At 40.7% G+C, this 13,730-nt stretch overlaps 1 protein-coding gene across 1 annotated transcript in view; it reads right to left on the reverse strand.

The window, feature by feature from the left end:
- Window positions 1–329: 329 nt before the first annotated feature.
- Window positions 330–13,730, reverse strand: part of NUF2 (NUF2 component of NDC80 kinetochore complex) — a 144,252-nt gene continuing 130,851 nt past the window's right edge. The window contains exon 14 of the mRNA XM_060198197.1: window positions 330–365. Coding sequence (XP_060054180.1) covers window positions 345–365 — 21 coding nt within the window. The 3' untranslated portion in view covers window positions 330–344. The remainder of the gene's footprint in view (window positions 366–13,730) is intronic.

Below are 13,730 nucleotides of genomic sequence, written 5' to 3' on the forward strand. Positions count from 1 at the left end.
CCTGGTAACAGCATTTTTATTTTATTTTATTTTATTTTATTTTATTTTATTTATTGGGGAATTAATGTTTTACATTCAACAGTATATAATAGTTTGTACATGCATAACATTTCCCAGTTTTCCCTTTAACAATACAACCCCCACTAGGTCCTCTGTCATCCTTCTTGGACCTGTATTCTCCCCCACACCCACCCCAGAGTCTTTTACTTTGGTGCAATATGCCAATTCCAATTCAGGTTCTACTTGTGTTTTCTCTTCTGGTCTTGTTTTTAAACTTCTACCTGAGAGTGAGATCATCTCATATTCATCCTTCTGTTTGACTTATTTCACTTAACATGAATTTTTCAAGGTCCATCCAAGATGGGCTGAAAATGTTGAAGTCACCATTTTTAATAGTTGGCAACTAACTTCTAAGGTACTTACATTCAAGATTCCAAAAGGAATGCTTTTATGGTTTCTTTTGACCCTGTCACCCTACCCCACCCTCTCTCCTTATTTTATTGACAACCCTTCACAAAGTTGGTTAGTAAATTAGAACATGTTGCTAGAGCAGAAGGACAATGATAGTGAAAGCTGAGGAGATAACTCATGCTTAGAACACAGAAACCTGCTAAGCACAAGGACCGGCATAAGGATCCTGGTTCAAGCCCCTGGCTCCCCACCTGGAAGTCACTTCACAAGCAGTCAAGCAGGTCTGCAGGTGTCTGTCTTTCTCTCCCCCTCTGTCTTTCCTTCCTCTCTCCATTTCTCTCTGTCCTATCCAACAACCAACAACATCAATAATAACTATAAAAATAAAAAAACAAGGGTATCAAAAGGAAATAAAGAAAAAAGAAAAAAATCCAAAAAAAAAAAAACACAGAAACCACAGGCTCCATGTTTGAGTCCAATACTGTTATATGACAAAGTGGAGCAGTGATCTGTGTCCTTGTATAGTCTCTCTCTCTCTCTCTCTCTCTCTCTCTCTCTCTGTAATAATAAATCCTTTTAAGAAGGAAAATATTAGGGGCCAGGTGGTGGTGCACCTGGTTGAGTGCACGTATTACAATGTGCAAGGACCCAGGTTTGAGCCCCCGGTCTCCACCTGCAAAGGGAATGCTTTGCAAGTGGTGAAGCAATACTGCAGGTGTCTTTCTGTCTCTCTCCTTCTCTATCACCCCCTTCCCTCTTGATTTCTGGCTGTCTTTATCCAATAAATAAAGATTAAAAAAAAAGAAAATATTATTTTTTTAAATTTTGAAACAAACTATTTTTTAAAAGACAGAAATAGTGGATTGAGTTGACACATCCATATTCTAAAGACATCTGATGGACAGGCTTGAATGTGCCTATTTGGTATCACGTTATTATTTATTTCCAGATCTCACATTGTGTAGTTTTAAAGAGGTGTTGATCTCTTGTATGGGGGGGCTTTGATCTTTCATACATATCATAGGTGTTGGCAGTTTTGGTTTACTGTTCTAACATCCTACAAACTCAGCACAGCACAAGGAAAATTATTCTCCCACATCACCTGTGTGTGTTTCTTGCTCACCTGACCTGTAGGTGGCACTCTTGCCAATCCATAAAATTAACACAAATATCCCTCAAAGACTTGTTTTTTCAAATTTTATTAGTGATTTAATATTGATTTACAAAATTACATGTCAACAGGGTTATAAATCCACTTCATTCCCACTACCAGGGTTCTGAGTCTTCAGTTGCCCCACTGCAAGCCATCACATAAGCGAGCCATCATCTAACTATCTGTCTAAATTTATACACAAATGCCCCATTTTTCTTCCTAATTCAATCCTCTCTTGCCCTCCAAGCCACTCATGACAACATTATTAACTTTGTATGTCCCTCTCTCTGGGTACTGATGAAACTGGAGTTCAGAGCCTTCTTCCTCTTTTTACTTCTCTCCTGCTGGGAGTATGGATCAAGGTCATTTTGCAGAAAGTAGGATTTCTGGCTTCTTCACTGGACATTGGTGTTGGCAGGTCTATCTATACCCCCAGCCTGTTTCTATCCTTCCCCAGTGGGCCAGAGTGCTGGAGAGATAAGGTTCCAGGACACACTAGTGAGGTCGTCTGCCCAGAGAAGTCAGGATGGCATCGTGATAGCATCTGTAAACTGGTGTCTGGAAGGTGGCAGAACATAAACTGAGACAAAATGGTTAATGAATAGGAACCAAGAAGTATGAATAAAGCAGGTGAGATTAGGGATCTTAGAGTAGAAAAAAGCTAGTAAGTCCATCTTAGGTATGCTCCTAGGGGCAAGCAATTATGATAGCTTTGCTCGAGTTTGATAGCTAGCCTGAAGTTGGATCTAAATATTGTCTGAGAAAATAGTGTCAGAGTAGAGAAAAGAGATAGAAAATTGGATTAGGGCAGTAAGTAGCTTCCATTCTTGAAAAAAAAAATCTGTGGATACAATTAACTATTTACCACCATCCACCTGACCCAGAGCATATATATTTAGCACCAAAGCCTGTGTAACCTCTGAGTTCCTATTAGTCTGAGCTTGCAGCTTGTATGACTATGTGAAAGCTTGGTAGAGCTTAGGGGAGCTCTCCCATCCTTGGATGGAGGTCTGGAAAGACATCTCACTTGTTAGCCTCTCTCCTTATAAAGATGAGCCAAGAGGAAAAGTCTCAGACTCAGTTTCTCCTTTGTTAGTCACTCAAGCCCACAGAAAGCCTACAAGCCTCTCATACTTCATTCCCCCTGCTAGCAGGCCAAATGGCTGCCTGCTTGAGGATTCACTCAAAGTTCACTATTGTCATTCAAAGTTCAAACATTCATTATAAATTCACCTTTTGATCATATAGGAGAACACACTTTATCATACACCCCTGCCAGTACCCAGCAGTGAGACCCCATGTTCTATTTTCTTGTGTTCTTTGATATCTGTGATTTACATCAATCTTTGTTTTTCTTCTTCTCTACCTCACCTTACTGGTTTAACCCCTATGCTTCTCTCAAATACCTTTGGATAATTAACTTGCCTGCATCATGGAAACTAATTGTCTTGACCTTTATGTATCTCAACAATTTTTGTCATACTGACCCCCTACCATGGGGGCAAGCTGACCTTTAAGAAACCTGTAATTTCTGAAACATATGAAAAGTGTTCTTTAACTCAGTATAAAATCCTGTACCCATCTCCAAATAAACGGATGTTCATACCAGAATATCTCCCAATGCCTCTTTCTAATTCGCGCAGTCACTAGAGCTAGTGAGGGAGGGTTGGAGGCTTACCCCCGCCCCCATTGGAGCCACTCCACATGAGCACTGGCAGCAGCTCATAGTCACAACTGGGAACATCACAGGTTTCACTCATTTCGGGACCAGTCTTCCTCAAGTGGTAGGGCAGGATATCCCAATCTCCCTTCAGAGAATGGGGCTATCCCTACTGTTACTGCTTTATGGTGAGGGCAAGGTCCTGGGAGGCCCACAAGAGGGCTTATGATGATTTTCCTGACGTAATTGACCAGTGGTGGTGGAGAGAGGGATCCATTAGTGGTCTAGGTCCATTATACATGTGTAGGAATCCAAGGATTCCCTAACTATGGCCCCAGATGATCAGGTGGTGTGCTATTGACCAAAAGGACCATTAATAAGTGGGCCAATCTCTCACCCTTATCCAACTTATGTAGTCTTCTCTTTATCTGATGACTTTAGAAGGACTTAGTATTTGTTTCTAGCCCTGGCATCCTCAGTTATCAAATCTTTTTGCCATTTTTTTTCTTGCTTGTTTCTCGTGACAGCAGAGCCTTTTGTTTTATAGGGCAATGCTTTCTCCCTTATACAGATCCATTATTTTCAAAAGGCACGATAGATAATTCTGAAATCCCAAGAGATACTTGCACCATCCGATCTGATGTTTACAGAAATGAGTCCAGGCAGACTGATTTTTTTTCAGACTGATATTTTTAAAGCTTAGATTCTCCTCAAGGAGTTATTTCCCACCCTTGGAGCATTCAAGATCCAGGTGTTGAGATGTAGGAAATGGAAACAGCTACCATCAACAATTTGAAGCTGTGGCTAAGCTTGTTGCCACATCATCACACTGTCTTACACTGTGAACAACTAAAGCTCCATCTTGCCCAGGAACCTCTTATAAAGTATATCAGATATTTTATGTTAACTTGATTGCATGAAAAAAAGCAGTACATCTCTTTTGTTTCCACCCTAAAAGGTATGCTACCTCCAAGGAGATGAAGGACCTTTACAAAGAACACTATAGGACATTGTTAAAAGAAAAAGGTGACACAAAGAAATGGAATAAAATCACCTGTCCATGGATTAAATGAATACATACTATTGGCCATCCTTCTAAATGCAATATATAGATGCAACACAATACCTATCAAAATCACAATGATATTTTTCAAGGAAACTGAATAATTTATCCAGATCTTTGTGTGGAATCATTTTAAAAAGTATGAATAGCTAAATCACTCCTGAGAAAAAAAGAATGAGGGCATCATGCTCCCCAACTTCAGCTTATACTACAAAGCAACAGTCATGAAAAGTGTAGTAATAGAACAAAAATGAGCTCTCAGATCTTCTTCTTCACACTCTCACCCTTGCCAGCCCCCATTTCCAGTTTGTTCCCCTCTCTCCCTTTCCCTGCTTATTTATTCATGGAGTAAGAAGGTGCTAATGTGACCATTAAGTGACATGATTTTGGGGGGAATTGAGCAAAACCCAGAATAGGGGTTAAAGTCCAGAGAACAACCATTAGCAGGACATTTTCCATGTGGCTGCCTTCCATTCCCAGGCAAAAGGTTTCATTATGCAGGTAAGATTTATGCAACTCTGCCCTTCCTTTTCTGCTCCCCTCAGCACCAGTTACAAAGTTTCATGAAGGTGCCAGGTGGTGTCAGACCTGGCAGAGCACACCCATTACTATACTATAGCATTCATATGGAAGCTTCCTGTCCCCACATACAGGAAGGAAACTTTACAAGTGGTGGAGCAGTGCTGTGGGTGGCTCTCTTTTTCTCTCTCCCTTTCTACTTCCCCTTTCCCTCTCAATTTCTCCCTGAGTTTATAATAAAAGAATAGAAATCTTCAGATGGCCATCAGAAGCAGTGGGTTTTTCATGCAGGCACTGAGCTTCAAGCCATAACCCTGGTTGCAATAAATAAATAAATATTTTTTAAAAGAAAAGTCAAGCAGAACTCCCAGCAGTACCTTTAGAGGCCCAGCAATGGCTCCCAGACCTCCATAATGGCAGTGTAATCAAAAGTTATGATGCATTTTCCTATAATCACAAGAAATGACATCCACTTAGTACTAAGTAAAGCAAATCCCCACTACCCGCACTCCACCCTCACTTCAAGAAAAAAAGGCAGAAGCATTTCCATTTTCATCAGGAAACAAGTAGGAATCCATTTGCTAAAGCAGTTAACAGCAGCCGCACCCCCTTTTCCAATTCGTAACAGGTACAATTTTCTCTTAACAAACAGCCAGGCAGAGAGGTCTCTAAAGCCGGATTAGCATGGTGTGTTCAAGCCTTCTTGTTATTGTGCATTTAAATTGGCTAATAGAGACCACTGGAAAAGCTCTGGCATGAATCTTAAGAAGCAGGCCAATTTGCCAGCATGGAGAATATATCCTGAGAAAAAAAAATACATATCAATAAAGTGGCACAGAGATTTCAGACCACAGGGAAGCCTCAAATTGCATCCCAGGTGCCCGAGTGTTATTTGTAATGGCAGGAATGGAGTTGGAGCAAGAGGGAACATCTTCATCTTATTACGAGCATCTGTGCATTGTTTCCTCCCTCTTTTCCACCAAAATGATTATGTCAGCTGAGAGGAGACAAGTGTTACATTTTAATTGGGTGGGGAAGACCAACATGCTCCCATTTCTTCATCACACACACACACACACACACACACACTCACACACAGTCTTAGGACACTGTAGGGACGGTTGAAAAAAAATGTCATTCTGTTTTATCATTTAAAAAAACAAAAACAAAAAGCAGTAGCCTTAAATTATCCCATGGTACCATTTTTCCTTCCACCTCCTGTCTTCCTAGTTCTCTCTCTCTCTCTCTCTCTCTCTCTCTCTCTCTGTGTGTGTGTGTTTATCTCTCAAGCATTTTTTAAATATCTTTTACTTTATTTTACTTTTTTCAAACTTACTTTTTAAAAACTTTTTTATCTTTATTTATTGGATAGAGACAGCCAGAAATCAAGAGGGGAGGGGAGTGTTAGAGAGGGTGAGAGACAGAGAGACACCTGCAGCCCTGCTTTACCACTCAAAAAGCTTTCCCCCTGCAGGTGGGGACCAGGGGCTTGAACCCAGGTCCCTGAACACTGTAAGACATGCACTCAACCAGCTGTGCCACCACCCAGCTCCCATTTTTTTTTTATTATTGAATAGAGACAGAGAGAAATTGGGAGGAGAGAAAGACCTACAGCCTTGCTTAGCCCTCATGAAGCTTTTCCCTTGGAGGCAAGAACCAGGATCTTAAACCTGGGTGCCTGGCACTGTAATGTGAGCATTTAACCAAGTGCACTACCACCTGGTCCCCCTCTGTCTTTGATGCTATAGGAAATAATGTCACATATATGTACGTATTTACATGTCAGTATATCTTATAAGTACATATTTTTATATTTTTTAATTTATCCCTGGGCTTTAATAAAGCTCACTGAAGCACAATGAAAGATCAATGTGTAAAGCAGTTCACATTTTTGTATTTTCTATGTGACTTAGTAAAAGATTTAACCATAAAGACATATTGCAACTATTCAGACAAAATCCCTCTCACAAGGGGTATTCTTTTTGATCTGACTATAGCAGCCAACTAATATATGTATATATGTATCACCTACCTATATCCATCCATTCATCTGAAAAAGTCAGTCCAAAGCAGTGAAGCCCCAGCAATAACAGGAACAACAAAAATGTAACCCACTAGAAATGAAACTACTTCAACAATGCAGTGACACAGTTTTTTTTTTTATCTCTCAAGACTTCAAACAAGTGCTTCCCAAATTTGATGGAAGCCAACTATTGAAATCAATATCACAGGATTCTGAATGTAAGAGCCAATTAATGCAGCCAGCTAAAGCTGGCTATTGATCTAGCCGATTGGAGATAAAAGTCAGTGAGTGCACCTGAAGTAGAAACACACCTGGAGGAAACTAGCAAGCCTTTGGCTTTCATCTCCACACATGAGTTCTGCGCTCTCTAACCCCAGAGATTCACTCATCCACCTTGGGAAATAGATCCTTTTATGAGTCATTGAAAGGATTTCTGTCCATTTTTAAACTACAGGCCATATTTTGGATTCAACATGGCTTATACAGGGTTCAAGTTCAAAAACACAGTAAGATTTACTGAATCTATTTGTGAAGAACAGATCATTTGTTCTTTTGTTCCATGCTGAAAACTAACCTAGCCTCCTTTTTCACCTGAAATAATACCACCTTCTGAGATAAAGCATAATGAAAAAATAAGATAGATGGTAAATAAAGATGCCCATATAAACAAAAAAATATCAAGGGATATATGTTAAAATATAGAAGCAATAATCTTATTATTTTCCATTAATAAAATTAAAAGGGATTTTTATTTCCTTTCTATCCATTATATGCCTGATTTTTCTTAAGATTCTGGCTAGAAAAAATGAAAACAAATACACAATGATCAAAAAAGATATTTCAGAGATTTACTTATGTACTTATGATAAGGAGAGAACCAAAGAATCACCACAACACATATAATGACAGGGCCTGAACTCAGCTCCTCATGCTTGAGAGTCTAGCATGTCACCACTGTGCCACCTCTTCTAATATAAGATGCTTTTCTTTTAATATTTATTCATTTACTTACAAAAAAGAGAGAGGGAGAGAGAGAACCAGAGCATCACTTGGAACATATAATGGCAGAGATAGACCTAAAGACCTTCTGTTCTTAAGTCCAGTGTTCCAGCCACTAAACCACTTCACAGGTCAGGGAAATAAACTCAGGGAGAGCCAAAAATGACACAACAGAGAGAAGCCAGAGAATCAGAGAAGCCAGAGAACTCTACAGAAAGTATAATGATCTGGGTTAAGGGATGGCACTATACTCGATGAAATGTCCAAGTCATAGCAGGAGAGGGGAAGGTTGTAGCCTTGGACATGGTTAGAAAGATGGCACCATAAATTCATGAATAGATGTCATTCTGCTATCATCCCCTTGCTGTATCATTTGGAATCCCTGTATATTATCTCTGCAGCCTTGCCCAAGAGTCAGTGCAAATAGTTGGAAGCACAACTGTTCCCCCCGGAGCATGTGCATATGACTGAAGTCCATCCAGCCAAGTTTTTCAAATCTATGTACCCAGGAGGGATGGGGTACCATCTCATGAAAGAATAGTATTATGCTACCATTGTTTTGTGAACTATAAATCAGTCCCCTAGACAGAGTTTTCTTTTTTAAAAGATTCATTCATTTATTGGCAGGATAGAGAGAAATTGATAGGGAAAGGGGATAAAGAGGGAAGGAGATAAAGAGAGACACCTGCAACACTGTTTCACCACTCATGAAGCTTAACCACCTATAGTTGGGGGCCAGGGGCTTGAACCAGGCTCTTGAACATGGTAATGTGTGCATTCAACCAGTTAACTACTGCCCTCCCTCTCAGTTGTCATTGTCTATCAATGTTCTCCAAAATCAAAGAAGGGAGAGAAGAATGGCATGAGAATATTTGCACCCACCCATTGCAATGCCCCAGCTTTGCCTCAGCCAAAGTCACATTTGGGCAATTGAGCACAGTAGGAAAGCAGTCCCAAGAGGCAAGCTTGCAGATTGTCGAAAGCAATTGAAATAAAAGAGTTTCTAATGGGAGACAATTTTGAGACAATAGTTCCATTAGTTGATACTAAGAGCATTCTTCAGCTGTGTAAGTGGATTCTAAAACAAAAGGCAAGTTTGACATTAATGGTGGAGCAAGTGACATTAATTAAAAGCATGGGAATGATCCTGGGTCCATGCTCACAGAGAGATAAAGAATAGGAAAACTTCCAATGGAGGGGATGGGATGTGGAACTCTGGTAGTGGGAACTGTGTGGAATTGAACCTTCATATCCTATGTTCTTTCTTGTCAGCCATTATTAAATCAATGAACATCAATAATAAATATCAAAAATAAAGAAAAAAAGAAAGCGTGGGGAATGAGTAGTTGCAATTCATAATGACCTGTGTTCAAGCTCCCTGTCCCTGCCTGCAAAGGGGAAGCTTTATGAGTGGTGAAGCGGTGCTATAGATGTATCTGTTTCTTTTCTTTTCTTTTCTTTTTTTCTTTTTTTTTTTTTTTGCCTCTAGGGTTATTGCTGGTGCTCAGTGCCTGCACCATGAATCCCCTGCTCCTGAAGGCCATTTTTCCCCCTTTTGTTGCCCTTGTTGTTGTAGCCTTGTGGTTATTATTGTTATTGTTGATGTCATTCATTGTTGGACAGGACAGAGAGAAATGGAGAGCGGAGGGGAAGACAGAGAGGGAGAGAGAAAGACAGACACCTGAATACCTGCTTTACCAACTGTGAAGTGACTCCCCTGCAGGTGGGGAGCCAGGGGCTCAAACCAGGATCCTTATGCAGGTCCTTGCACTTTGTGCCACTGCTGCACTACCCCCGAACCCTAGATGTCACTATTTCTTTCTCTCTCTCTGTCTTCCCTTCCCTGAATTTCTTTCCATCCTATATAATAAATAAATATAAAGTAAAATATTTATTTTAAAAAGTAAAGGAGATCAACTAAAAAGAAAAGAATAAATACCAGATGAATTTAAGTGAAAAGGACAGAAAAAGAAAACAACATGAAATTTGAACAGGGTGTGGTATACTGGACCAAAGAAAAGGGATAGTCCACCTGCCAGCCCTCTATATCACTTCTGGCCTGATTCAGATCCAGGTAATGAGAGTTACCACATATCCCCTTGGGTACCCAACCACATCCTTGGGTGCTTTCAAAAAAGATGCTTGAGGGACTCAATGGTAGTACACCCAGTTAAACCCACATGTCACCATTCATGAGAAACCATGTTCAAGCACCTGGTGGAGAAGCATCATGAGCAGTAGAGCAGTGCTGCAGGTCTCTTCCCTTCTATCCATTTCTCTCCATCTCTATCTCTGTGACCCTCCATCAAAAAATGAAGTATTCTCTAATTCCATTCCAGGAGGTTCACTTCCTAACTAAGTCCCAAAATCTAGATATAGACCAGGTCCCGTGAGATAGAGCATATGTTCATATGTATACATAAACTAGGGCAAAATATATACCTGACAGAAAAAAATACACAATAGTCTATAGTGAGTCAGTATAAAGTTCATAATAGATACCCTCCTCACCTACTTCCTATTACAGTTCTCTCACTCACTCCAAAGCTAACCTCAGCAAAGCAAGGTCTGCAAAGAGACTGGCATACTTTAACAATGACTTTTTTAGTCACTATCAGGCCACCCCATCAGCTGAGGCCCAATTCAGGAGTCCTGAGATTCCCAAGCATACATGATGGGTCTAGACATCAAATAAGTCACTCTCCATTGCTATTGGTCATCTATATCAGGAATAACTCAATAGACCCCTTTGTGGGCCCCCATAGGACCTTGCCCTCAACTTGGATCAATAATGGTAGAGAATGGTCCATCCTCCAAAAGGAGGATGGACAACATACTCTATGCTACACCTGAGGAAGATGGGTCAATATTGGGGCAGCCTGGAATGTTCCTATTCATGACCACAGAATATGAGCTCAGATCTATAGGGATGCAGAGGTCACATAGGCTCCTAAGCTAATTATGAGCCCCAGATCACATTAAATCGATGGAGTTTACAGTCAACAATATTTATATACCTTTCCCATATTACGGAGCTACTCTCTTTCCTGATCCAGCTTTCTGGTCCTTTTTCCAGCCATGACATCATCTCCCCAGACAATAACTTGGATCCACTGGCATGTCAGATTTCAGGCTCAGGGGAAGAAAGAAAAAGAAAAAAAAACTAGTATAGCCACAGGCCCTTTTAACTAAAATATGCCTACTAGCTATCTACAAAATGGAGGACACCAACCCCCCCCTCCAACTCTTCATCTGCACTATTCCAGTATTTAGGTCCATGATTGGTCAACAATTTGTTTGGCTTTGTATGTTAACTCTCTTTTCAACCACCAGGTTCCAGATGCTAGTATGATGCTGACCAGACTTCCCTGGACAGACAACCCCACTGTCCTAAAGCTCCGATTCCCGAGAGTCCTTCCCCAGTAGGGAAAGAAAGAGGCAGACTGGGAGTATGGATTGACCTGCAAACACCATGTCCAGTGGAGAAGCAATTACAGAAGCCAGACCATCCACCTTCTGCATCCCACAATGACCTTGGGTCCATACTCCCAGAAGGCTAAAGAATAGCAAAGCTAGCAGGGGAGAGGATGGGGTACAGAGTTCTGGTGGTGGGAAGTGTGTGGAGTTGTACGCCTGTTATCCTATGGTTTAGTCAATGTTTCCTTTTTATAGTTAAAAAATTTTAAAAATAAAATAAATGAAAATTAAAAATGGCCACTGGGAACACTGGCCTCATCATTAAGGCACTGAGGCCCAGTAATAATCCTGGTGGCAAAAACAAGACCTAAAATGATTCGTGAATAAGATACAAAAAGGGGGTTCAGGATTTTTAAGTGTAGATAGCTATATATTAGAATTAAGACCACAGAATGTTATAACTGTTAGGAACCACGGAGACCCAGTAGAGTCTCACAGCAAGTTCTAAAAAGTTTTATGACACTGCTGGGCTTTTGTGGCATAGGGAGACAGTTGAGGCAGGAAGAACTCCGAGCATATAGGAAAAAGGAGTAGGCAGAGGCTAACTAACAAAAACAAACAAAGAATGAAAGAAAGAAAGAAAGAAAGAAAGAAAGAAAGAAAGAAAGAAAGAAAGAAAGAAAAAAAAAAGAAGGAACACTCAAGCCTCCAGTCCCTACCTTAGCAAGCTTCACAAGTGGTGAAGCAGTGTTACAGGAGACTCTCTCCTCTCTCTCTCTCTCTCTCTCTCTCTCTCTCTCTCTCTCTCTCTCCCTCCCCTCTCAAATTCTGGCTGTCTCTATCCAACAAATAAAGATAATAAAAAAATTTTTAAATAACATATGAAGTACGGAGAACATCAGAATAAATACATCTTTAAAAAAAGAAAGAAGAGAGGAAAGGAAAGGAAAGGAAAAGAAAGGAAAGAAAAGGGAAGGGAAGGGAAGAGAAGGGAAGGGAAGGGAAGGGAAGGGAAGGGAAGGGAAGGGAAGGGAAGGGAAGGGAAGGGAAGGGAAGGGAAGGGAAGGGAAGGGAAGGGAAGGGAAGGGAAAGGAAGGGAAGGGAAGGGAAAGAAAATGGTGGGGGGCTTGGTGGTGGCACATCCTGTTAAGTGCACATATCACAATGCACAAGGACCAGGGTTTGAGTCCCCACTTCTTATCCACAGGGAGTATGCTTCACAAAATTGAAGCAAGTCTGCAGGTGTCTATGTTCTCTTTCCCTCTCTATCTCCCCACTCCTCTCAATTTCTCTCTGTTTTGCCAAATAAAAGTAGAAAGGGAAAAAAATGTTTGCTGTAAGTGGTGGGTTAATTGTGCCAGTGCTGAGCTCCAACAATATCCCTAGTGGCAATTAAAAAAAGAAAGAAATCCCATTATCAAAATAATGGATAACACCTCTCATTAGCAGTAAAGTACATGATGTTGGGGTCCAGAGATGGTGACTTGCCCAAGGACTCACAGTAGGTGGCAATCCCTAGGTCCCTTGAATTTCTCTGCTATACCAGGATGAGCTCATCATACAATCTAATTCCCCAAGAGATGATTTAATTAAAACTGGGTATTTTGGTTTCCATCTTGAGATTCTATTTATATCATGATAAGCATCTTGGATGTTAATAAAAATTATCTCAATTAATAAATACAAATTAGTTTTAAATAATATTTTATTTTTTAAGTTATTTATTCATGAGAAAAAGAGGAGGGAGGGAGGGAGAGAGAGAGAGAGAGGGAAAATAAGAATATAACTCTGGCTCTCTGTCCAGATCATCATCCATCAAGTCCCAGATGCTACCACAACCCCACCCTGACCTCCCTGCACAGATGACCACATGTCATCTCTCCAGAGCCCTACCCTACCAGGGAAATATTAGAGACAGAACAGGCCTGTCTAGGAGCATGGGTCGAACAGGCAACTGCCCACATGTTAGCAGGAAGCAGTTAAAGAGGCTCAAAACTCCATGCTTCAACATCTCCCAAAATTGTGGGGGTCCATAATCCTAGAGAGAGAAATGTTGAGGGACAGGAGGTACATGGAGGGTACCACCCAGAAAATGGGAGTGGTGACAGGTGTGACTTGGAAAGGTGGAGGTGGGACTTGGGTGTTAAAAGGGAGACCTGTGGGTGTGGCTCTCTTTCTGTCCAGATCAGCATGTATTAACTCCTCTTCTCCCTCTCAACCACCGTCATTCTCTCCTCTTGCTCTCTCTCTCTGTCTCTGTCTCTTTATCTCTCTCCCGCCTCTCTCTCATGTCCTAATATGTGAATGTTTTCAATTTTCCTGAATAAAATTTAAAATTCCTGAAAAAAAATATATAACTCTGGTACATGCAATGCCAGGGATTGTGCCACCTCTCAGGTTATGAAATAATATTTTCAACAGTGCTGAGAACTTCGTCTCTCTGACATTCTGGACTCTAGTATTTTTTTATTTATTTTTATTTATT

The sequence above is a fragment of the Erinaceus europaeus genome, chromosome 9 (assembly GCF_950295315.1).
Source record: "Erinaceus europaeus chromosome 9, mEriEur2.1, whole genome shotgun sequence".
NCBI classification, from domain to species: Eukaryota; Metazoa; Chordata; class Mammalia; order Eulipotyphla; family Erinaceidae; genus Erinaceus; species Erinaceus europaeus.